This window comes from Hyperolius riggenbachi, chromosome 12 (assembly GCF_040937935.1).
Source record: "Hyperolius riggenbachi isolate aHypRig1 chromosome 12, aHypRig1.pri, whole genome shotgun sequence".
Taxonomy (NCBI): domain Eukaryota; kingdom Metazoa; phylum Chordata; class Amphibia; order Anura; family Hyperoliidae; genus Hyperolius; species Hyperolius riggenbachi.
The window spans coordinates 53,225,404-53,251,979 of NC_090657.1; the positions used below are offsets into that span (position 1 = coordinate 53,225,404).

At 49.9% G+C, this 26,576-nt stretch overlaps 1 protein-coding gene across 7 annotated transcripts in view; it reads right to left on the minus strand.

The window, feature by feature from the left end:
• Positions 1-26,576, minus strand: part of CACNA1G (calcium voltage-gated channel subunit alpha1 G) — a 654,443-nt gene that overhangs the window by 356,875 nt on the left and 270,992 nt on the right. For 3 of the 7 annotated variants that reach the window (XM_068263034.1, XM_068263032.1, XM_068263033.1), the window contains exon 1: positions 15,070-15,916. The exons of the other annotated variants lie outside the window; for them this stretch is intronic. In XM_068263034.1, coding sequence (XP_068119135.1) covers positions 15,070-15,236 — 167 coding nt within the window. In that variant the 5' untranslated portion in view covers positions 15,237-15,916. Of the gene's footprint in view, positions 1-15,069; positions 15,917-26,576 lie in introns of those variants that run through there. 7 annotated transcript variants of the gene reach the window in all.

Below are 26,576 nucleotides of genomic sequence, written 5' to 3' on the forward strand. Positions count from 1 at the left end.
TAAAAAAATGAACTTTATTACATCCCCCCCCCCCCCCCTCCCGAGCTTACAAACCAAAATTTTAAAAGCATTCTAATAATAAGTCAAATAAAATTTCAAATGGAAAGGAACATTTAATAAAATGAATGGCAGCAATGGTCAATTTGCAAAGCTTACTGGACTTTTTAACAAGAAGGGCCAACAGGGCTTGCCTGGACACTAGAGATGTTCCGTGAGATGCCAGTTGTCCCAGTTTGTTGCAAATGCTATTTGAAACTGGCCAATTAAGCTCGGTAGCTGCAGAATTCAAAGCACCATGCTGATAGCAAGAAATTGGGAAAATCTTGAAGCTCCTCCCATTTTGTTTGCTCCTTGATTGATTTGCCTGCATATTCCCTCCCCAGTTGCTGAAGTTACCTACTGTTTGAGTTGATAAAAAAAGAGCTTCAGGGCCGGTTCTAGACTTTGTGCTGCCTGAGGCAAACTCCTCGGCCCCTCCGCTAACCACTATAACTCCCGGTAATCCGAGCAGTCACGGGCTTCTGTGCATGCATGGCTAGGCTGCACAACCTGCCGCACTCCCGTCCCATGGAGCATTCTGCGCCTGTGCAATAGTACTGCGCAAGTGTAGAATGCTCCAGGGGACAGGACCGTGGCAGGGCCGTGTGCACAGCCTAGCCGCGCATGCGCAAAAGACTTCGAATGGTGGCGACTGACCGGATTACTGGCAATCATAGCGCCAGAATGGAGGGGCCAAGGAGGTCGGTGAAGGGCTCAGCGCTGCTCATGGGGTTGGCGGAAGCCCCAGGTAAGTATAAATTAAGCCTAGTGTACCATCTCTGGTACACTTTAAAGAGACACTGAAGCCACTTTAAAAACTTAATTTTACCTGTGATTTAGCTTAAAGAAAACCTAATCTGAAAATTAAAACGCTAAGCTCTGCCTCTACAAGGAAGCGCTCCCCGGTTTTTGCCCCGGGGATTTGGGCATTATAAAACCTTCATTCTGCTGCGGGAATGCGGCCATATTCCTTAAGCTTAATAACAGGTAAAATCAAGTTTTTAATGTGGCTTCAGTGTCTCTTAAAGTGTTTTGAAACTCTTGACATAACATTCAATAAAAATGTGTTTTCCTATTTTTTTATTACTCATACAAGTAATAAAAGTTCTGTCTGCAATCCGCATACACGCACCCCATGTGGTTGCTGGCTTATACGCGAGCGCAGGTGTGACGTCACAAACGTGTCTACATTACTCCGGCAACCACGTGGGGCGCATGTATGCAGATTGCGGTCAGAGCCCAGAGCCAGCGGCGGAGAGGTAAAGTATATTGCACTGGGCACCGGGCGTTTGGCACATTTGACATTAGGGGAGACAGCGCTGGGGGCTTCGTAGCTCAACCCGATATCACTCGCTGTTACCGTCGCATACCCGATCAACCACGACGGTCCGACATCTTGCAACATGTTCGGCACGAAATTTGTTGCATTGTTGATCGGGCATGCACTTGGTGACAGCGATTTACATCCGATAATAATTATCGAATCAGATGGTCGGTCAGCTGCCAAGTCTCCGGATGTATTTTAATTGATTGAATGTGTGCCAAGTGGGCACATACCTAATATGTGGGGAGACAGAATTCTGTCTGGGTTGTAGGGGATATAATACTTGTTTAGCTCAATGAAATGCAAAACTATTCATTTAAGGTTTTATTTTATTTATTCTATTTTTGGTTGATTTTATCTCTTTTCATTAAAATAAAACTACCATAAAAATGACAAACTGTTCATTTCTTTGTACGTGGGCAATCTTATACATTTAGCAGGGGATCAAATAATGATTTCTTCCACTGTACTCCGTGTTACTTTGGAAAAATGAGAAAAAGCCTCTTAGATTTATAATACAATACATCAAAGATACTCAGATTTGGCCTTGGAGTGCCTGGATAAAAAGACATGCAAACACAGGCACAACATACAAACGCCATGCAGATACCTTATGTACAGTGATGTGAAAAACTATTTGCCCCCTGATTTCTTATTCTTTTGCATGTTTGTCACACTTAACTAAAACCGTTAACTATTAGTCAAAGATAACATAATTGAACACAAAATGCAGTTTTAAAATGATGGTTTTTATTATTTAGTGAGGAAAAAAACTCAAAACCTACATGGCCCTGTGTGAAAAAGAAATTGCCCCCCTGAACCTAATAACTGGTTGGGCCACCCTTAGCAGCAATAACTGCAATCAAGCGTTTGCGATAACTTGCAATGAGTCTTTTACAGCGCTCTGGAGGAATTTTGGCCCACTCATCTTTGCAGAATTGTTGTAATTTAACTTTATTTGAGGGTTTTCTAGCATGAACCGGATTTTTAAGGTCATGCCACAACATCTCAATAGGATTCAGGTCAGGACTTTGACTAGGCCACTCCAAGGTCCTCATTTTGTTTTTCTTCAGCCATTCAGAGGTGGATTTGCTGGTGTGTTTTGGGTCATTGTCCTGCTGCAGCACCCAAGATCGCTTCAGCCTGAGTTGACGAACAGATGGCTGGACATTCTCCTTCAGGATTTTTTGGTAGACAGTAGAATTCATGGTTCCATCTATCACAGCAAGCCTTCCAGGTCCTGAAGCAGCAAAACAACCCCAGACCATCACACTACCACCACCATATTTTACTGTTGGTATGATGTTCTTTTGCTGAAATGCTGTGTTAAGTCTACGCCAGATGTAACGGGACACACACCTTCCAAAAAGTTCAACTTTTGTCTCGTCGGTCCACAAGGTATTTTCCCAAAAGTCTTGGCAATCATTGAGATGTTTTTTAGCAAAATTGAGACGAGCCTTAATGTTCTTTTTGCTTAAAAGTGGTTTGAGCCTTGGATATCTGCCATGCAGGCCATTTTTGCCCAGTCTCTTTCTTATGGTGGAGTCGTGAACACTGACCTTAATTGAGGCAAGTGAGGCCTGCAGTTCTTTAGATGTTGTCCTGGGGTCTTTGGTGGCCTCTCGGATGAGTTTTCTCTGCGCTCTTGGGGTAATTTTGGTCAGCCGGCCACTCCTGGGAAGGTTCATCACTGTTCCATGTTTTTGCCATTTGTGGATAATGGCTCTCACGGTGGTTCGCTGGAGTCCCAAAGCTTTAGAAATGGCTTTATAACCTTTACCAGACTGATAGATCTCAATTACTTTTGTTCTCATTTGTTCCTGAATTTCTTTGGATCTTGGCATGATGTCTAGCTTTTGAGGTGCTTTTGGTCTACTTCTCTGTGTCAGATAGCTCCTATTTAAGTGATTTCTTGAATGAAACAGGTGTGGCAGTAATCAGGCCTGGGGGTGACTACAGAAATTGAACTCAGGTGTGATAAACCACAGTTATTTTTTAACAAGGGGGGCAATCACTTTTTCACACAGGGCCATGTAGATTTGGAGTTTTCTTTTCTCACTAAATAATAAAAACCATCATTTAAAACTGCATTTTGTGTTCAATTATGTTATCTTTGACTAATAGTTAACATTTTTTGATGAGCAGAAACATTTAAGTGTGACAAACATGCAAAAGAATAAGAAGTCAGAAAGGGGACAAATAGTTTTTCACATCACTGTACTTGCGTATAAACCTAATTTTTCAGCGCAAACAATGAGCTGAAAAGTTACCCCCCTCGGCTTATATGTGAGTTAGTGGAGCAGAACGGATGGCGGAGCAGGCGTCGTTACTGGCAGAGGAGCTCAAGGATCCTGCTATAGTGATCCTGCTCTTTCCAGCGGGTCCCCTGCGGGTGTCCGTACCCCCCATCTTCTGCAACATGGTGCGCATAGTGTACTGCTCAAGACTCCCGTGTCCCTCGGCTAGTGCAAGCAATGTGTCAGCAGTGTAATTATCGGGGTATTTTCCTGTGTGGCAATCGTCGTGTCTCATATCTATGATGCCATCTAGTGGAGTCTTGAGACACAGTTGTATCATCCTTGGGGCACATCTGGCTATGGGGAGAGGGGATGACTTGTACTTGGGGCGCATCTGGCTACTGGGGAGTAGGCTATGCTGGGGAGAGGGCTTATACGCGAGTCAATCACTTTTTCCTGGTTTGTGGGGACAAAGTGGGTACTTTAGCTTATACACGGGTCAACTTATATGCAGGTATATATGGTAAATGTCCTGGCTAGGAATCAAACTTGGGGCTCTGGAGCTGCCAGTTGGAGCTGGCTCATAAAAATGTCCATCTGTTTTGTACTTTAATGTGATCAAAACATATTTCCAGTCGCAGAAATTGGACCGCACAGCCAAACACACTCACACACACACTGTGCTGTTGTTTACATACACCCACTAAGCAGAAGGAGGAGCTTGACCTGGCCTTACCTTGCGACCCCAAATAGGTGGAGTAAATGAGATGCACACAATGCTGGAGCAGCTCATGAAGGACACGCCCAGGAGTTTTGGAAACAGGCACAATGGTCACGTGACCAGCATTTATGGTCTGCAAAAGCAGTAGACAGGCATTTTCACTTTTTTTGCACATGGGATATTACATTTGCGCGGATAGTGCAGTTATCCTTTTACCCAAAGGCTAAGTTCACCACAGCGGGACGTTGCGTTGTGGTGTGACGTTAACGAGGCAAGGCTAAATTACAACTCAGCGCAACAAAAATGTTGGAATGCACATTACCGCTACGTTAACGCCACATACAGTTGGTACAGTGAACCATACAGGCATTGAAAAGTATGCTTCCCTGTATCTTTTTAAAGGACCTCTATCGCCAAAATTGTAAAATTTAAAATACATGTAAACATACAAATAAGAAGTACATTTCTTCCAGGATAAAATGAGCTGTAAATTACATGTCTCCTATCTTGCTGTCACTTTCAGTAGGTAGTAGAAATCAGATAGAACCAACAGGTTTTGGGCTAGCCCATCTCCTCATGGGGGATTCTCAGGGTTATCTTTATTTTCAAAAGCACTTAGTGAATGGCAGTTGCTCTGTCCAACTGCTATTTAAAAAAAAAAAAAAAAAAAAAAAAGAAGTGTACAGCGAGAAGGGAGGCCGACCAGCATCATTATATAAATCCTTTTCAAGGAGTGACTTTATAAAGAATGAAGGCCATGCTAAGAATCCCCCATGAAGAGATGGACTAGACCAAAAGTCGGTTCTGTCAGATTTCTACTACCCACTGTAAGTGACAGCAAGATGGGAGAAAAGGTCATTTATGGCTCATTTTAATCTGGAAGATACACACTTCTTATTTGTATGTGTTTACATGTATTTACTGCAGCAGTGTGTTACCATAACGCAACAGGTTACACCGCAACACTAACGTCGCACTGTGAACGTCACATAGATGTATCCTTGCAGTGCGGTAAGCAGCGTTATATGACTTTATAACACGCAGCCATAACGTCCCACTGTGACCCTAGCCTTAGGCTACCCAGTTATTATGCCTTGCTAAGTGCCGAGCAGCTTCACAGCTCAAAAGCGTGGCACGTAAAAAAAAAAATATTACAAAAAAAAAAAAGGCTGCAAAGCTCTTTAGCGAATGTAAAATGTGATATTATCTGGGGGAGAATAGCAGCTAGTATCAGATTCACCCCGGCATGAGTAACCAATACAGAGAAATATATAACGTTCCGTCCTGAAGCTGGAGTCTCATGAAGTTTATGACCTCATGCCAAAGTCTGCGGCGCTGGAATGTTTAGTGGCCGTTCAGCGCTTTGTTCCAAACGCTCGCCCTTCTCCAGCACCGTGCCGCGGTCGCCCTTTTGTCTGGATCGCCCCCGTCGACAAGCCCCCTCTCCCCCGCCATCCAAACGCTACATATTGTTTCCATTTTGTCGACGTCATAATCTTATTGGAATTTCATGTTTTGACTCCAGCTTCGGAGAAATCCCCGTCTGCGGGGAGAGGGGGCCGCAGAAGCCCCCAAAATATTCCCGGGGATGTACCAAAGAACTGTGAGATGGAAAAAAATAAAAAAAAGTTGAATGCAGACGACAACAAAGCTGACGTGCGGGCGAGACCACGCCGGTGACACTGGAGAGGCAGCGTGGTCCCTGGGGGAAGGGGGGGGGGGTCCTAAATCCCGTACCTGTCTATTAATACGTCTCTTGTGTACAGGAAAAGCCTTCCTCTCTTCCCCAAGTAGCATCTGCTTTTAATTTAACAAAATGCTAACTCCAGATTACAGCAAATCCTTATCCTGCTGAGTCCAGAGAGGCAGTATGTAAATATACAAGAACGACTCGCTGGGCGGTATAGAGAGATAAAGGGAGACACCAGTTCAGTAACGCGACACAAGCCACACGAAGAGGTGCGATGATTGGAGGCCAGTGAGGTTCGGTCACCATTAGCAACAGAATCAGCATTTAGCACAGAAAGGCTTCTGTACCCCTTTACTTGCAGCATGCTCACTACACACGCCAGTCTTCGCACAAAAAAAACGAGTGACGTGGCTCAAATGACTTTATCTGACAAAAAGAAACGACAAGTCATTTAAAGCGGACCTGAACTCTTGAACAGGACAGAAGAAAAACGTAGAGAAATGCACCCTGTATGTATTTAGAGAGTTTAGCCTGTCTACTCCCCCCTCATCAGTGACTAATACCAAGTGTAATTGGATCTCTCAGTTGTGTCCGCTCAGGAATCTCCACAGAGCAGCTAGGAGGTGAACCCTTCGTCTGCTTCCACGAAAGCAGGATGTAGACACACTGCAGATTAATTGCAGGATTTCTATCAGCTCTAACAAATGTTTTTCTTTAAAGAGACACTGAAGAGAAATAAAAAAAATGATATGAATTGGTTGTGTAGTATACTGTTGCTTATCTTTTAGGGGAAGTTCTCAGTTCAAGTCCGCTTTAAACAACGTTGTTTATACTGTACACCGATATGCCAAACATTTATTTTATTTGAATACTGTGAGTGGAAGGGACGTCGTGCTCTGAAACAATGTCGTTTGAAGAGCATTGTACACACTGAATGCATTATATCTGCCCAATAGTGGTCTGAATTGATCCACCAGGTGGATGACGCAGAATACCCAATATTGGTTGCCTGTTTGGCTGCATTTTTTACAATGGATTGTCGTCTGATACGGGGGATGTCTGTCGTTCGCCACACATTTCAGACAACATTTATGTGACGTCTAAACATAGCTTTATTGTTTGGGACACGGCAGGCAGCTCCTCCCATCAAAGAGACTCTGAAGTCTCCTAAAATTCAGGTTTTTATTTTAAAAATCTCTTTATCATCATTGCCCTAACTAAAACGCCGCATCCCTGCAGCTGAACACTAAATCACCCAAACTCCCCAGCAGAAATCAACGACTTTCTTGGTCGTGTATTTTGCTGACCCGGGGAGGCAGAGCTTTGAGCTGCAGCTCTGCCTCCATGCGCGTCAATCAGCCCGTATCTCCGCCTCTTCCCCGCCCCTCTCAGTGAAGGAAGACTGAGAGGGGCGGGCGGCTAATGGACGCGTGCAGAAGCAGAGCTGCAGCTGAAAGCTCTGCCTCTCATAGAAACACTCCCCGCGGTGTGCCCCGGGGAGTTTGGGGGGGGGATTTAATAGTGTGCAGCTGCGAGGATGCAGCGTTTTAGTTAGGGCAATGATGATAGAGATTTTTAAATTAAAAACCTGAATTTTATGAGACTTCAGAGTCTCTGTAAAGCAATCATGAAGTGACTGAAAAATCAGATAAGTCTTTGGGTGAACGAGACAGATCCGTATTCGCCTAGGCTGGGTTCACATATGACATAGCGTGAAAAAGTAGCGTTTTAGGATGGTGAATTTGCGTTGACTTTTTTTTACGCAGATGCGTTTTTATACGTTTTTGCGCGCATTTTAATGCATTTGCGGTTCGCTAATGGAAAATGGGTGGCATGAAAAAGTAGCCGGGTGGCATAAAAAAGTAGCCAGGTGGGGCGATGAGAAAGTGCAGGGCCGGTGCTTCTGTGCGCAACTCTGCTTACAGCATAGGAGGAGGTGAGCCGATGACAGCCAGGTGCTCACCCAAACTAGCCAGGTGGAACACCCAGCTAAAAGAATCTGGGGAGAACACTGATGCATATGCATTACCAAAGACTTTCATTATGTGCATTTTGGCAGCCAGCCTGCATATTATGTAACACTACCAGCATTTGCGGAATGCATACTATACAAATGCAGCTTCTTCTGCGTCCCATAGAGTAACATTGCTGCATAAAACGTGCTCTCTCCCTCTCTGATGCTCCTGCATCCCCCGTGCTACCTCCCTCTCTGATGCTCCTGCATCCCCCGTGCTCTCTCCCTCTCTGATGCTCCTGCATCCCCCGTGCTCTCTCCCTCTCTGATGCTCCTGCATCCCCCGTGCTCTCTCCCTCTCTGATGCTCCTGCATCCCCCGCGCTCTCTCCCCCTCTGATGCTCCTGCATCCCCTGTGCTCTCTCCCTCTCTGATGCTCCTGCATCCCCCGTGCTCTCTCCCTCTCTGATGCTCCTGCATCCCCCGTGCTTTCTCCCTCTCTGATGCTCCTGCATCCCCTGTGCTCTCTCCCTCTCTGATGCTCCTTCATCTCCCGTGCTCTCTCCCTCTCTGATGCTCCTGCATCCCCCGTGCTCTCTCCCTCTCTGATGCTCCTGCATCCCCCGCGCTCTCTCCCCCTCTGATGCTCCTGCATACCCCGCGCTCTCTCCCTCTCTGATGCTCCTGCATCCCCTGTGCTCTCTCCCTCTCTGATGCTCCTGCATCCCCCGTGCTATCGCCCTCTCTGATGCTCCTGCATCCGCCGTGCTCTCTCCCTCTCTGATGCTCCTGCATCCCCCGTGCTCTCTCCCTCTCTGATGCTCCTGCATCCCCCGTGTTCTCTCCCTCTCTGATGCTCCTGCATCCCCCGTGCTCTCTCCCTCTCTGATGCTCCTGCATCCCCCGTGCTCTCTCCCCCTCTGATGCTCCTGCATCCCCTGTGCTCTCTCCCTCTCTGATGCTCCTGCATCCCATGCTCTCTCCCTCTCTGATGCTCCTGCAGCCCCTGTGCTCTCTCCCCCTCTGATGCTCCTGCATCCCCTGTGCTCTCCCCCTCTCGGATGCTCCTGCATCCCCCGTGCTCTCTCCCTCTCGGATGCTCCTGCATCCCCTGTGCTCTCTCCCTCTCGGATGCTCCTGCATCCCCTGTGCTCTCTCCCTCTCTGATGCTCCTGCATCCAGTTCTCTCTTCCTCTCTGATGCTCCTGCATCCCCTGTGCTCTCTCCCTCTCTGATGCTCCTGCATCCAGTTCTCCCTTCCTCTCTGATGCTCCTGCATCCCCTGTGCTCTATTCCTCTCTGATGCTCCTGCATCCAGTTCTCTCTCCCTCTCTGATTCTCCTGCATCCAGTGCTCTCTCCCCCTCTGATGCTCCTGCATCCAGTGCTCTCTCTCTCTCTCTGATGCTCCTGCATCCCCTGTGCTCTCTCCCTCTCTGATGCTCCTGCATCCCCTGTGCTCTCTCCCTCTCTGATGCTCCTGCATCCAGTTCTCTCTTCCTCTCTGATGCTCCTGCATCCCCTGTGCTCTCTCCCTCTCTGATGCTCCTGCATCCAGTTCTCTCTTCCTCTCTGATGCTCCTGCATCCCCTGTGCTCTATTCCTCTCTGATGCTCCTGCATCCAGTTCTCTCTCCCTCTCTGATTCTCCTGCATCCAGTGCTCTCTCCCCCTCTGATGCTCCTGCATCCAGTGCACTCTCCCTCTCGGATGCTCCTGCATCCCCTGTGCTCTCTCCCTCTCGGATGCTCCTGCATCCCCTGTGCTCTCTCCCTCTCGGATGCTCCTGCATCCCCTGTGCTCTCTCCCTCTCTGATGCTCCTGCATCCCCTGTGCTCTCTCCCTCTCTGATGCTCCTGCATCCCCTGCGCTCTCTCCCTCTCTAATTCTCCTGCATCCAGTGCTCTCTCCCCCTCTGATGCTCCTGCATCCAGTGCTCTCTCCCTCTCTGATGCTCCTGCATCCCCTGTGCTCTCTCCCTCTCTGATGCTCCTGCATCCCCTGTGCTCTCTCCCTCTCTGATGCTCCTGCATCCAGTTCTCTCTCCCTCTCTGATGCTCCTGCATCCCCTGTGCTCTCTCCCTCTCTGATGCTCCTGCATCCAGTTCTCTCTTCCTCTCTGATGCTCCTGCATCCCTTGTGCTCTATTCCTCTCTGATGCTCCTGCATCCAGTTCTCTCTCCCTCTCTGATTCTCCTGCATCCAGTGCTCTCTCCCCCTCTGATGCTCCTGCATCCAGTGCTCTCTCCCTCTCTGATGCTCCTGCATCCCCTGTGCTCTCTCCCTCTCGGATGCTCCTGCATCCCCTGTGCTCTCTCCCTCTCGGATGCTCCTGCATCCCCCGTGCTCTCTCCCTCTCGGATGCTCCTGCATCCCCCGTGCTCTCTCCCTCTCTGATGCTCCTGCATCCCCCGTGCTCTCTCCCTCTCTGATGCTCCTGCATCCCCCGTGTTCTCTCCCTCTCTGATGCTCCTGCATCCCCCGTGCTCTCTCCCTCTCTGATGCTCCTGCATCCCCCGCGCTCTCTCCCCCTCTGATGCTCCTGCATCCCCTGTGCTCTCTCCCTCTCTGATGCTCCTGCATCCCATGCTCTCTCCCTCTCTGATGCTCCTGCAGCCCCTGTGCTCTCTCCCCCTCTGATGCTCCTGCATCCCCTGTGCTCTCCCCCTCTCGGATGCTCCTGCATCCCCCGTGCTCTCTCCCTCTCGGATGCTCCTGCATCCCCTGTGCTCTCTCCCTCTCGGATGCTCCTGCATCCAGTTCTCTCTTCCTCTCTGATGCTCCTGCATCCCCTGTGCTCTCTCCCTCTCTGATGCTCCTGCATCCAGTTCTCCCTTCCTCTCTGATGCTCCTGCATCCCCTGTGCTCTATTCCTCTCTGATGCTCCTGCATCCAGTTCTCTCTCCCTCTCTGATTCTCCTGCATCCAGTGCTCTCTCCCCCTCTGATGCTCCTGCATCCAGTGCTCTCTCCCTCTCTGATGCTCCTGCATCCCCTGTGCTCTCTCCCTCTCGGATGCTCCTGCATCCCCTGTGCTCTCTCCCTCTCGGATGCTCCTGCATCCCCTGTGCTCTCTCCCTCTCTGATGCTCCTGCATCCCCTGTGCTCTCTCCCTCTCTGATGCTCCTGCATCCCCTGTGCTCTCTCCCTCTCTGATGCTCCTGCATCCCCTGTGCTCTCTCCCTCTCTGATGCTCCTGCATCCCCTGTGCTCTCTCCCTCTCTGATGCTCCTGCATCCCCTGTGCTCTCTCCCTCTCTGATGCTCCTGCATCCAGTTCTCTCTCCCTCTCTGATGCTCCTGCACCCCCTGTGCTCTCTCCCTCTCAGATGCTCCTGCATCCCCTGTGCTCTCTACCTCTCTGATGCTCCTGCATCCCCTGCGCTCTCTCCCTCTCTGATGCTCCTGCATCCCCTGCGCTCTCTCCCTCTCTGATGCTCCTGCATCCCCTGTGCTCTCTCCCTCTCTGATGCTCCTGCATCCCCTGCGCTCTCTCCCTCTCTGATGCTCCTGCATCCCCTGCGCTCTCTCCCTCTCTGATGCTCCTGCATCCCCTGCGCTCTCTCCCTCACTGATGCTCCTGCATCCCCTGCACTCTCTCCCTCTCTGATTCTCCTGCATCCTCTGTGCCCTCTCCCTCTCTGATGCTCCTGCATCCTCTGTGCCCTCTCCCTCTCTGATGCTTCTGCATCCCCTGCGCTCTCTCCCTCTCTGATACTCCTGCATCCCCTGCGCTCTCTCCCTCTCTGATGCTCCTGCATCCCCTGGCTCTCTCCCTCTCTGATTCTCCTGCATCCCCTGTGCCCTCTCCCTCTCTGATTCTCCTGCATCCCCTGTGCCCTCTCCCTCTCTGATGCTCCTGCATCCCCTGTGTTTTCCAGTTTCTCTCCCTGAGATCCCTGCTTCTCTGTTCTTTCTGTTTGAGTGAGAGTTTCCTGCTTAGCAAAATTAGCAGAATCCCCTCCAATACAAAAAGTGTGGTTATACTGATAGTTACCAGCAGCATATAGAGGAAAATACAAGAAATAGATGAGCAAAGATACAATATATTTTTCTTCGAGTTTGTATCTATCTATCTATCTATCTATCTATCTATCTATCTATCATGCCCTATTTTTACATCTTGCTTGAGGTTCCTTTATAATAGTCTCAAACAGGTACTGTTTCTACCCTGCAAACCTGGCATCATACATATTATACAATGGCGAGGAGGCATTCTCTTGTGTGGGAACACAGTAGCAGTCAGATGAAAAAATCCAACACGGCCAGGTACTATTCTCTTCAGCAGTATCAGATGTGGGAGTCGTGAAATCATTTCTGACTGTAATCCATGCGTTTCCTGTATGTACAAAGAAACAACCCTAAAATAAAAACTATGCAAAATGTTCCCCATCTGGCAGGGATCTGACTCAGAAACCGTCACCTGAAGCATTCAGATCTTGCAATCAGCTGCCTATCTATGTGGTTGGGGTTTACACATCGGATAAACTTGTGAGTGGCTATTCAGGGTCTGCATGCCAATTTGGACGTTAAAGGAACCGACCAGTGGCATAGCAATAGGGAATGCAGATGTTGCGACCGCACCAGGGCCCCTGGACCACAGGGGCCCTCCATCTTATTAGCTTTGCATTGATGTTATGCTGGTAATGAACACCTCTGATTATACATTGCATAGCGGTAATCCTAAACGGTTTCCTTACTGTAAATACACCTCTCTGACACTGCAGCTGTCCTCGGTAGGTTTTGGGGCTTCATATCAATAGATTGCTAGGGGCCCCAAGTGAAACTCGCACCGGGGCCCCAAGCTTCTCAGCTACGCGCTGGAACTGAGCACACGTCTCCATAGTGAATGCGCCATCAGGACACTGCGTGGTCTTTTTCAACGACTTGGCCAACATTCAATGGTGAGACAAGTGTTGTGAGTGGAAGGGGGGGGGGGGGGGCGGAGGATGGAGAGGGGGGGGCGGTTGACGGTATGGGGTGTTCTATGGAATAAAGGATAGGATCTGAAATTATGAAAAAAAAGATCACCCAGCCTGCCACCGCAGACCATGGCACAGTCAATGATTGCTCATTTTCACGATCTAGTTAATGACGACAGGACTGATGATTGTGAACGACAAATAACTTGGCTATTTATGGCCATTCTGTCTGCCGGCTGGGCACACGGGGGACAATTTAGCAATGATCTAATCAACAATCGATTTTCTGTGGCGGTTGTAAAAAAAAAAAAATTCAGTTGTTTCCTAAGTAACGTGAAGCATTCAAATTCTCCAACCTGACGTATCTTAACCATGGGGTTAAATAACAAAACCACTGACTCTCCATTCATTGTGATTTTTACAGATTACACATACGATTGGTGAGTTTACCGTACGGTCCCATCACGTGGACGGCACTGCTCTGTCTGTCTGACTGACCAGCTGTTTATCCACTAAGATGAGGGATGTGAAATCAACACACCAAAAACGGCACATATGCTTTTCAATGAACATGATTGCCATTATTATGATCCTATATTAATAAAGCAGCGGGAGATTATACAACAACGTGTATGTGAAGCGTAGAATGCAAACGTGAGACAAACAAACAAGAGGAGAAGACCCCACCAGTGGAGCTCACAATCCAACTGTATAGTAGTCAATGCTACTGTGACCTGCAGTCAAACTTTGGCCAGCTGCATGGCCCTGGATCAGTGATGGTGAACCCTTATGTAACCAAGTGCCCAAACTGCAACCCAAAACCTGCTTATTTATCCCAAAGTGCCAACACGGCAATTTAACCTGAATACCGATGTATAGGTAGCTACTAGGTAGCTAGATGTACCCACCCAAGTATTAGGAAGCCCTAGGTAGCTCCGCTGTATGGTTAGCCAGAGGGACCCCCAGGGTAGGTAGCCAGAAGTAGCCTCCCAGTAAAAGTAGCAAATGGGGCTCCCAGTATAGGCAGCCACTCTAGTGTAGGTAGTCAGATTAGCTCCCCAGTATAGATAGCCTCCTCAGTAAAGGTAGAAATAAGGGCCATCAATACAGGAAGCCAGAAATAGCCTTCTAGCATAGGTAGCAAGAGGGGCCACAAATGTAAGTAGCTAGATATGGTAGACTCCAGATGTATGTAGACCTCCGATGTAGGTAGACTGAAGTAGCCCCCAGTATAGATAGCAAGAGGGGCCTGCTGCGGACCCACTTATCACTGGATCCCTACTCCACTAGCTAGCATAACAGCACCTGTGCCCACCCACAGAGGGCTCTAAGTTCCCCCTTTGGCACGCATACCATAGGTTTGTCACCACTGCCCTAGATAGAGATACTTGTGCATCTCAACATCCACCATTTAAGGTCCACTTTGGCTATTTTTGAAGCAAAAAATTAGTACTCCACCCAATTAGAAAAAAAGCTTTGAGAGAAGTGTATTCTCATTAACACTTTACTGCTAAAACATTTACCACTTGCTGATCAATCAATCCTTTGTAGCTAGAAGACAAAAAATAAACTTGTATAAAGTAGACTTAAAACGAACATGGAAGGTTAGCAAAGAGCAGCAGCCCACAGCAAGCTATCAGATTTGGATTCCCTGCAATTTCTCAAAGACAATTTCTGCTTTTTTTTGGCACAGGCTATCAGACTTTGTACATAGTAACTGTACCATATAAGCTAAACCTTAGAATGCTGACAGGCAAAGTAACCGATCAAGTGTCTTCAGCGTTCTGCAGCCTGCAACCAATCAACAGAACAGAGTGTATGATCAGTTGCTACTGGTAATGCCGCAATCATTTTTGATTTTGGTCTGTTGTATAAGCCTGCCTCAGCAAATCGAGGTTTTACATCTTAGTCCATGGAGGGCCAGGGACTGTGATTGCAAAAGAACAACAGCTTGATAAACCACCTCAAGTCCTACAGCCTTGAATTATGAAACTGAAATACAATGTACAATCAGGAACACACGACTATGCGTGCCAGACATTCCACAGCAACAAAACTCAACACATTTATTTGGATTGCTGTAAAAAAAAAAAAATATCCAGCCCTTTGCATGCATTGGACCCCTAATCCTACCTCTGATAGCACAGTGCCTTTTGCACCTTACCTGACCTTTTCCAAAAGGATATGGGTTACATGCTATCCTTAGGCACCATCTCCTGGGTCTGCTGTCCTGGCTCAGGTAGAAGAAGACCACTGGAGCGATGGTGGGGTAAGGCAGCCCCTCCGTCTCCTCATCGGCTCCCTTGCTGTCTTTGGCCAGTTCCTGCTCCTGGGCTCCGGGGTCTCCTGCCATGCTTGCCCAGTCCCAAAGTCAGCAAGGCGATGGGGGAGGTTATGGTTCAGAAGAATGGTTCATCCAAGCATCCAGCCTCCTCCAGCGACCCCCGATTGGGCATTCAGAAGCCCTGCTGTCCTCCGGAAGCCTCTCCAACATAGGTGTGCAAAGTTTAGACTGAGGTCTCCACCTGTCTAGGGGGGTGAGCTCAGATTCTAAGAGAGCAGGCACATTGCCCTCTACTCTGGGGTGGTCCGCATGCCTACTTCTTCTCAATGCCTGAAGCCCCCCTCCCTCCCCCCCTTGCACTTTCCTCAGGAACCTTACCTAAGCTATGAAACACCTGTACCCAGAGAGGTGCCCTCTGGCCACCACTACTTATTGATGGATGCTGCTCTCTACCTTTCCTGTGCCTCACACCTGTATCTCTCCTCTTCCATCATCACCATCCCTCCCACCTCTTCATCCCTGGACCGATCTCCTTTACTCCTCCTCTTCTTCTCTCACTCTTCTTCTCTCTGCCTCTAGCAGATCCTCATGCCACCAGGCAGCCTTTCTCCTCTCCTCTGAGATCAGGGGTGCTTCCCGTGCCAGGCGGGGTGTGCCATCCAGCGGGAAGTTGGGAGGGAAGGCGGCGCCGGCAGGGATGCAGCAGCAGCCGACGCTAGAAGAAGCCGGAGCTCACTTGCCCACCGCTGGATTCCGGAGTCCAACTTCGGCAGACGGCCCCGCCCACCCCGAGCCCACGCGCCCGTCCAGCGCTAGATATCCGCGGCGATTGGTTGGCCGAGCTGTCAGTGGTGGGAGGGAGGGGGGCGGGGACACATCTGGAATGAGATTATTAGCGAGACCCAGAGGAAAGCGAGGGGAAGCCGTGCAGCGCTGTGTGTGGATGGAATGGGCAGGTAGAGGAGGGAGCAGGGCAGCGCTGTGTGTGGATGGAATGGGCAGGTAGAGGAGGGAGCAGGGCAGCACTGTGTGTGGAGGGAATGGGCAGGTAGAGGAGGGAGCAGGGCAGCGCTGTGTGTGGAGGGAATGGGCAGGTAGAGGAGGGAGCAGGGCAGCGCTGTGTGTGGATGGAATGGGCAGGTAGAGGAGGGAGCAGGCCAGCGCTGTGTGGATGGAATGGGCAGGTAGATGAGGGAGCAGGGCAGCGCTGTGTGTGGATGGAATGGGCAGGTAGAGGAGGGAGCAGGGCAGCGCTGTGTGTGGATGGAATGGGCAGGTAGAGGAGGGAGCAGGGCAGCGCTGTGTGTGGAGGGAATGGGCAGGTAGAGGAGGGAGCAGGGCAGCGCTGTGTGTGGAGGGAATGGGCAGGTAGAGGAGGGAGCAGGGCAGCGCTGTGTGTGGATGGAATGGGCAGGTAGAGGAGGGAGCAGGCCAGCGCTGTGTGGATGGAATGGGCAGGTAGATGAGGGAGCAGGGCAGCGCTGTGTGTGGAGGGAATGGGCAGGTAGAGGAGGGAGCAGGGCAGTGCTGTGTGTGGAGGGAATGGGCAGGTAGAGGAGGGAGCAGGGCAGTGCTGTGTGTGGAGGGAATGGGCAGGTAGAGGAGGGAGCAGGGCAGTGCTGTGTGTGGAGGGAATGGGCAGGTAGAGGAGGGAGCAGGCCAGCGCTGTGTGGAGGGAATGGGCAGGTAGAGGAGGGAGCAGGTCAGCGCTGTGTGGAGGGAATGGGCAGGTAGAGGAGGGAGCAGGGCAGTGCTGTGTGTGGAGGGAATGGGCAGGTAGAGGAGGGAGCAGGGCAGAGCTGTGTGTGGAGGGAATGGGCAGGTACAGGTGGAGGAGGGAGCAGGGCAGCGCTGTGTGTGGATGGAATGGGCAGGTAGAGAAGGGAGCAGGCCAGCGCTGTGTGTGGAGGGAATGGGCAGGTAGAGGAGGGAGCAGGGCAGCGCTGTGTGTGGAGGGAATGGGCAGGTAGAGGAGGGAGCAGGCCAGCGCTGTGTGGAGGGAATGGGCAGGTAGAGGAGGGAGCAGGGCAGTGCTGTGTGTGGAGGGAATGGGCAGGTAGAGGAGGGAGCAGGGCAGTGCTGTGTGGAGGGAATGGGCAGGTAGAGGAGGGAGCAGGGCAGCACTGTGTGTGGAAGGAATGGGCAGGTAGAGGAGGGAGCAGGGCAGCACTGTGTGTGGAGGAAATGGGCAAGTACAGGTGGAGAAGGGAGCAGGGCAGCGCTCTGTGCAGGGAATGGGCAGGTAGAGGAGGGAGCAGGGCAGCGCTGTGTGTGGAGGGAATGGGCAGGTAGAGGAGGGAGCAGGGCAGCACTGTGTGTGGAGGGAATGGGCAGGTAGAGGAGGGAGCAGGGCAGCACTGTGTGTGGAGGGAATGGGCAGGTACAGATAGAGGAGGGAGCAGGGCAGCGCTCTGTGCAGGGAATGGGCAGGTAGAGGAGGGAGCAGGGCAGCGCTGTGTGTGGAGGGAATGGGCAGGTAGAGGAGGCAGCAGGGCAGCGCTGTGTGCAGGGAATGAGCAGGTAGAGGAGGGATAGGTAGAGAAGGGAGCAGGGCAGCGCTGTGTGCAGGGAATTAGCAGGTAGAAAAGGGAGCAGGGCAGCGCTGTGTGGAGGGAATGGGCAGGTGGAGGAGGGAGCAGGGCAGCACTGTGTGTGGAGGGAATGGGCAGGTGGAGGAGGGAGCTGGGCAGCGCTGTGTGTGGAGGGAATAGGCAGTTCGGAAGAGGGTGCAGGGCAGCGCTATGTATGGAGGGAATGGGCAGGTAGAGAAGGGAGCAGGGCAGCGCTGTGTATGGAGCTAATGGGCAAGTAGAGGAGGGAGCAGGGCAGCACTGTGTATGGAGGTAATGGGCAGGTAGAGAAGGGAGCAGGGCAGCACTGTGTGTGGAGGGAATGGGCAGGTAGAGTTTCAGGTGGGAGCAGGGCAACGCTGTGTGTGGGGGGAATGAGCAGGTTGGGAAGGGAGCAGGGCAGCGTTATGTGTGCAGGGAATAGGCAGGGCATAGGAGGGAGCAGGGCAGTGCTATGTATGGAGGGAATGGGCAGGTAGAGCTGCAGGTGGGAGCTGGGCAGCGCTGTTTGTAGAGAGTGGGCAGGTAGATGAGGAGGGAACAGGGCAGCGCTGTGTGGAGGGAATAGGCAGGTACAGGTGGAGGAGGGAGCAGGGCAGTGCTGTGTGTGGAGGGAATGGGCAGGTAGAGGAGGGAGAAGGGCAGAGCTGTGTGTGGAGGGAATGGGCAGGTACAGGTGGAGGAGGGAGTAGGGCAGCGCTGCATGTGGTGGGAATGAGCAGGTAGAGGAGGGAGCAGGGCAGCGCTGTGTGTGGATGGAATGGGCAGGTATAGGTGGAGGAGGGAACAGGGCAGCGCTGTGTGTGGAGAGTGGGCAGGGAGCAGGGCAGCGCTTTGTGTGCAGGGAATGCGCAGGTAGAGCTGCAGGTGGGAGCAGGGCAGCGCTGTGTGTGGAGAGTGGGTAGGTAGAGTAGGGGGCATGGCAGCACTGTGTGTGGAGGGAATGGGCAGGTGGAGGAGGGAGCAGGGCAGTGCTGTGTGTGGAAGGAATGGGCAGGTAGAGGAGGGAGCAGGGCAGCGCTGTGTGCAGGGAATGAGCAGGTAGAGGAGGGATAGGTAGAGAAGGGAACAGGGCAGCGCTGTGTGCAGGGAATTAGCAGGTAGAGAAGGGAGCAGGGCAGTGCTGTGTGTGGAGGGAATGGACAGGTAGAGCTGCAGGTGGGTGCTGGGCAGCACTGTTTGTGGAGAATGGGTAGGTAGACGTGGAGGAGGGAACAGGGCAGCGCTGTGTGTGGAGGCAATAGGCAGGTACAGGTGGAGCTGACAGCAGGGCAGCGCTGTGTGTGCAGGGAATGGGCAGGGCGGAAGAGGGTGAAGGGCAGTGCTGTATTTGGAGAGAATGGCTAAATAGAGGTGGAGGAGGGAGCGAGTGAGAGATTCTAGACTACTGAAACCGTTTTGTTCTTCCAGTCACTTTGTAGGCCCAATGTCTTCAGTCCTTACAAACCAACCCCACTCTTAGCCCGCAGGCTAGCAACACGTCTGTACAGAACTCGTGCTCTTTTAGAAACTTTGGGGACAGCTAGTGAGACTTCCTGGTGAGGGTTTTGAGATTCAGATGCCGGGTGTTTGCCTTGAGTGACCAGTAAAAAAAATAAATATATCACTATTGCACCAGAAGCACCTTTTTTATAAATAGACTCCAGTGTTTTTCTTCCTTCCTACATGGTCAGATGTTGGCCTTGCGTTCTTATCTTCAAAGCTACAGTGATGAAAAAAAAAAAAACACTAACGCACATTAATGTGTCCAATTCTTGCACACTGTGGGATCCAGTGAGCACAAATAGGGCAATCCTGCACTTTACACAAGAGGCAGTTGTCATATCACTTGCATGTAGCGATATACGCCAGGTCCAGGATTCCAAACTCAAGTCTAGAACTGTGTTGTAGAGTAGAAGTCTACTCAGTCAGTACAGACCGGCATGAATTAGTAAAATAAACTCTGTTTATGGACAGTTTACCAGATTATCTTCCTTTGCTTGCCTCCCTCCCTACATAAGGCAAATATACCTCTTCCTTCCTCATCTCCCACCAGGCCTCCCTTCTGGATAGCAGGAATTTTGAGCACCTGCTAGCGGTAAAAGTTTGAGCGCCGCCATAGGCCCCCATTGAAATAGCAGTATGGAGGGGAAATTCGGGCTGGGCCAGCGCTCAATGTTTAACGGGCGGCCCTGGCGCCAAAATTACTCCTCATTGCTGCTTTTTCAATAGGCGCCAATAGCGATGGCTGAAAAAATTATGTTTTCATGCAGGGGGTGGTGGTTAAGGTGGGGAGTGGGGAGGGTAATTAAGGTTTGCCATGGGGAGGATGGGGTTAAGGTTAGGCATCAGGAAGGGTGTCTGTGCTGAGGGGGGAGGGTGGGGATGGTTAGGCATCAGGAAGGGTGTCTGTGCTGAGGGGGGAGGGTGGGGATGGTTAGGCATCAGGAAGGGTGTCTGTGCTGGGGAAGGGGGGACGGTTAGGCATCAGGAAGGGTGTCTGTGCAGGGGGGCGGTTAGGCTTAGGCATCAGGGGGAGGCATCAGGCGTTAGGTTTAGCTAGTGGCTCCAGCGGGAGCACCGAGTGAGATTCAATGGGGGAATAGGTAAACGGAGCTCTGTCAATACCGCCACACTGATCTGTAGGTCTCAGTGGGGAGCACAGGAGGGGGGTCCCGGCGTAGGAAGGAAAAAGGTCTGGACCCCTCCTCTCCCTTGGGCACAGTTACAAATGGGGGGCTGCTTGTAGGAAGGGGGCCCCACTAAAGTTTTGCAGGGGGCCCCCCCACAGGTGTAGCTACCCCCCTGGTGAGTGACATATTGAGGCTGCCATATTTATTTCCTTTCAACCCCAGCACTTGCCTAGCATTCCTTTTGATCTCCTTAGCTGCAGTAGTGTCTGGCAGTGTCTGGCAAGCATGCAGCCAATCTAGTCAGACTTCAGTCAGAGCACCTGATCTGCACGCTTGTTCACGGTCTGCGGCTAAAAGTATTAGAGGCAGAGGATCAGCAGGACAGCCAGGCAATATGCATTGCTTACAAGTAAATAAATATGTCAGCCTACTGATAATCTCAGGTTCCCTTTAAGCATACCCTAGAGTTCCCCTTTAAGTATCACTTTAAGCATCTGCTCCATTGCTACATATTGAGATCTCCACAATGACCTTTATTCAGTGGCTTCAGTGCTGTCTGATCGCAGTATTTTGCAGGTCTCTGTAGATACCTCTCCCCGCCTCCATTTCTGTGTTTTATGAGCCCAGAGCACAGATGCTGCCAATAATCCGCCATCTGCAGAGGGTACGTGTGTGTGAGAAGCGTCACCGTCCAGCAGAGATTTCCCCTAGCAACAAGTCCCCCCCTCCCCCAACCTGCTAATCCTGTGCAGACATGGTGACATCCCTCCAGGGGAGTCCCCAAACAGCGGATCAGCAACATTCAGCGTGACCTTTCTAAATAATATTTCTCATCCAGCATACAGGGCTCCTTTATTATAACATGTTTGATTTGTTCCATTTTGCAATCCGTTTCCGAACGCTTATGAATCGCTAAACCCAAGGCCATCTTCAGAAATCTCGGGAACCCTTATATACTAGTGCTATTATTATTCATATAGCGCCAACATCTTCCACAGCGCTGTACAGAGTATATATTGTCTTGTCACTTAGCTGTCCCTCAGAGGGGCTCACAATCTAGTCCCTACCAGTCATATGTCCATCCTAATCTAGGGCCAATTTAGGAGGAAGCCAATTAACTTATCTGTATGTTTTAGGGATATGGGAGGAAACCAAAGTGCCCGGAGGAAACCCACAGACACGGGGAGAATAAACAAACTCCATGCAGATAGTGCCCTGGCTAAGATTCAAACTGTGGACCCAGTGCTGCAAGGCGAGATCAGACTTTGATTTTGGCCAATCGCAAACATCCTGCATGCTGCATTTTTCTGCGTTTCTACTTGTGTTCCTAGCATCCAGAGAGAAATGCAGTCACAGAGAAATCGCACTGTAGAATCGCATGGCGTAATGTGATTGGCAGTATAAAGCAGTGCTTAGGACCATTTTCCACTGCTTGCATCTGCCATTGTGTTTTCACGATTGCTACAATTCAGTGCGATTTGCCCAATGCAAGGGCACCACGATTAACATGTTAATCTTAATTCCCCTTTTCCATCGCTGCACTTTTACATGTTCTGTATTGGCCTGTATTAGGTTCTTCAATGCCCGCCACTAATTGCCGCTAAAAACGCACTTAGTTTTATGGTGATTGTGATGGCGTTTTTGATGCCGATTTTAGGTGGAAAAGAGGGCCCTAACTGCCTCGTTCAAGTGCAGCTATTGGTCATTCTCAGACCGTCAATCACTGAAAAATTGATTTACCGCACGCCAGTGTAACTGAACTGCTATTATAAGTGAGCTTTAGGTTTCGGGTCTGCAGGCAGACATATCAAAACGATTCAAGTTATGTGTCTTGTAACTATGGCAACAGACCATGGTTTGGTGAACAGAATGGCTCAAAATTCTCTGGTTTCAGGAAGCACAAAGTAAACTTATCACATCCGCTATATGAAATCCTTAGGTTGTCTGCTGTGTGTATTTCATAGGTAGTGGAAATATCCTAAGAGACACATCTCCACTCATCCAGGTATGGAATTACATTCAGTCTATCAATACGTCTGTCAGCTAGTTATTGAAAGCTTCCAGCTAATTGATCTCCAGCTGCTGGATTGGATTGACAAAGTTTCTCTTTGGAAAAATGCAAAACGCTCACAAAATCGCTTTGGCAAGCGTTTGCTCGAGCGTTTAAAAGAAAAAAAAAAAACACATTGTATTTATAGTTTCCGGGTCTTTTTCTGGATCAAAAAAGAGGGAAACGCTCAGCAAAAGAGCTTACAAAAACGCCCACAAAAACGAGCGAACGCACAGAAAATGCCCAAAAACGCTTTAACCTTCCTGGCGGTAAGCCCGAACTGAGTTCGGGCTATGCCGCCGGAAGGCACCGCTCAGGCCCCGCTGGGCCGATTTGCATAATTTTTTTTTTGCTGCACGCAGCTAGCACTTTGCTAGCTGCGTGCAGTGCCCGATCGCCGCCGCTACCCGCCGATCCGCCGCAATTCCTCTCGCCGCGGCCGCCCCCCCCCCCCCAGACCCCGTGCGCTGCCTGGCCAATCAGTGCCAGGCAGCGCTATGGGGCAGATCGGAGTCCCCTCTGACGTCACGACGTCGATGACGTCGGTGACGTCATCCCGCCCGTCGCCATGGCGACGGGGGAAGCCCTCCAGGAGATCCCGTTCTTTCAACGGGATCTCCGGATCTCCGATCGCCGGCGGCGATCGGAGGGGCTGGGGGGATGCCGCTGAGCAGCGGCTATCATGTAGCGAGACTTTGTCTCGCTACATGAAAAAAAAAAAAAAAATGTAAAAAAAAAGATTTGCTGCCCCCTGGCGATTTTTTTGCAAACCGCCAGGAGGGTTAAAAAAAATCAGGGGAAAAAAAAGCCCACCGCGGATGGACATGCGAGCCGAACGCAATGTGAACAAGGCCTTAAAGAGAATCTGAAGCGAGAATAAAACTCACTTTTTACCTTATATTCAGCAGGGGCATGTTTGCCCCTGCTAAAACGCCGCTCTCCCGCGGCTGAACGAGGGGTCTTTACCCCCCAAATCCTCTCCGTGCTGTCCAGGGATCGCTTCCTGTTGAGGCAGGGCTAATGGCCGCAGCCCTGCCTCTCAGCGCGTCTATCAGTGCTGATCGCCACCCCTCTCAGTCTTCCTTCACTGAGAGGGGCGGGGAGAGGCGGAGATCCACCGCTGATAGACGCACTGAGAGGCAGGGCTGCGGCCATTAGCCCTGCCTCCAGGAGCAGCAAAATCTACGACCAAGTTGGTTGTGGATTTTGCAGGGGGGGGGGGATTTGGGGGGTAAAGCCCCTTCGTTCTGCTGCGGGATAGCGGCGTTTTAGCAGGAACAAACATGCCCCTGCTGAATATAAGGGTAGAAGCGAGTTTTATTCTCGCTTCAGAGTCTCTTTAAAGATAGCACCTTCCACAGCAAATTTAGGAAAAATATAACAAACGTCTTTATTCAACATTAGGTATAATAATAGTCACAATATTGATGATTCAATGAAAATAAAACCATTTAAAAAAAAAAACAAATAAATAAATAATTTGTTTGTTTTTTAAATGGTTTTATTGTCATTGAATCATCAATATAGTGACTATTATTATACCTAATGTTGAATACAGACTTTTGGCATTTTTCCTAAATTTGCTGTGGAAGGTGCTATTCTTTAAAGAGAGACTGAAGTCTCATAAAATTCATGTTTTTATTTTAAAAATGTATGTAACATCATAGCCCTAACTAAAACGCTGCATCCCCGCGCCTGTAATCTAACAAACTCCCCCCCAAACTCCCCGGGGGGCAATCCGGGCAGCGCTTCCGTGAGAGGCAGAGCTTTCAGCTGTAGCTCTGCCTCTCCACGCGTCTATTAGCGTGGATCGCCGCCTCCGCCCGCCCCTCTCAGTCTTCCTTCACTGAGGGGGGCAGGGGAGAGGTGGAGATATACGCGGCTGATTGACGCGTAAGGAGTAGGGCTGCTCAAATCCGGAACCGGGAGATACCCGGATAGTTGCTATCCAGATATCACCCAGTAAACCTGTGCGGGGGGGGGGAGAGGGGAGGCAGTCAATCTTACCTGTCTGACGTCTTCTTCGTCCATCCCTCGGCGCCTCCCACAATGCGCTCCACGCGCATCATGTGATCACAAACACTTCCTCCTTCAACCCGGGAGGATGTGTCTGTAATCACGTCACCGCCGCTTGGAGCGCATCGTGGGAGGCGCCGAAAGACGGACGAAGAAGATGTCAGACAGGTAAGATTGAACCCCGCACAGGTTTACTGGGAGATATCCGGATAGAACTATCTGGATGTCTCCCGGTTCCGGATTTTAGCAGCCCTGGTAAGGAGACAGAGCTGCGGCTGAAAGCTCTGCCTCCTTCAGCAGCAAAATCCACAATCAAGAAAGTTGTGGATTTTGCGGGGGTGGGGGGTGGGGGGGGAGATAGGGGGGATTTAGTTAGATTACAGCCGCGGGGATGCTGCGTTTTAGGTAGGGCTATGATGTTAAACAGATTTGTAAAATAAAAACGTGAATTTTATGAGAATTTAGAGTTTCTTTAAGGGCTTTCTTTCTCTACCATTAAATGTAGATTTGTATGGTACTACAATTATCTCTAGGAGGAAATATGCAAGTCTAAAACCTCACGCATACGAGGTATCCGATCCCCTGCACAACAATGCAGGGCTAAGGCTGTACAGATGCATCGCTAGCCCGCAGGCTAATGCTATTCGGAGGGAGGGGAGGGGGACACCTGTGCTGACAAGCCTATAATTTATTATAGGTAACACAGGAGGTTTACTGCCCTATCCGCTAACCCCTGTGTCTCATTCCCTAATGTCTCCACCCCACTATGCTCTAGATTGTAAGCTCGCAAGGGCACGGACCTCCTCTCAGGGTTTCTTATTATACTGCAATTTATCATATGAACATGTACCGGTTTTGGTGATGTCTCAAACCACACATCAACTTTGTATGTATTCGTACTTGAATTGCTGGATTTCCCGATTGTCCAGAATTTTCAATGTCTCACGTATATATGCTCCACAACATTTGTTTTGTACTATGTACAGTGCTACGGCAGATGTTGGCCCTAAATAAATTAAAAAAAAATAATAATTAAGCAAGCTTGGTTTCTCCACATGAAATATGAATGGACGTATTGTGCCACTTTGCTCAGTAGCGTAGCCATCCTTGGTAGGACACACCTGCTAGCAGAGCAGTGGATTATGGGACATACAGTGAGGAACATAAGTATTTGAACACCCTGTGATTTAGAACTTGGGACAGGACGACTGCACTGCATGGAGAGGATGAATGGGGCCATGTATTGTGAGATTTTCAGCAACAAACTCCTTCCCTCAGAGCATTGAAAATGGGTCGTGGCTGGGTCTTCCAACATAACAATGCCTGGATAACAAAGGAGTGGCTCCGTAAGACGCATTTCGAGATTCTGGAGTGGCCTAGCCATTCTCCGGACCTAAATCCAATAGAAAATCTTTGGTGGGAGAGGAAACTGTTGCTCAGCGACAGCCCGAAACCTGACAGATCTAGCGGAGATCTATGTGGAGAAGTGGGCCAAAACCACGTTTGCAGTGTGTGTAAGCCTGATCAAGAACTACAGGAAACTTTTGACCTCTGTAATGGCAAACAAAGACTTATGTACCAAATATTAACAACGATTTCCTCAGTTGTTCAAATACTTATGTGCAGTAGTGCAATACAATAAATTCATTATAAATCATACTGATTTCCTGATTTTTTTAAAAATGCTGTGTCTCTCAATGGGAATGCACCTACAATGGCATATGAAATAAAGGCGCTTGGAAAAAAAGGGCGCAGGGGATTGCCTCTAGTAAAATATTGCTAAGATTAGCGATATTCTACTACTGGATTGCAAAAGGAAAATATTGGTAAGTTAACTAAACCTAACCCTACTCTCACACAGAACCCTCCCTCTACCGATCCCTAACCCAAAGACCTCCCCCTACCCCCGGTAGTGCCTAACCCTAAGGCCTCCCCTGGTGGTGCCTAAACCTAAGACCCCCCTGGTGGTACCTAACCCTCCGTGGCGCCCTTATAGCGGGCAAGCAAAGAAAATTTCCGAATTCGGAGGCGCCCACTATGTAATGCCGTAATTTGCATTTTTGAATACTCCTGCGCTCCAAATGCAGAAATTTCCCCCGCTTGTCTCCTGGCGTCAAAATTTATCATCTTAGCTGCATTTTAAAAGCTATGGTTTGCGGCA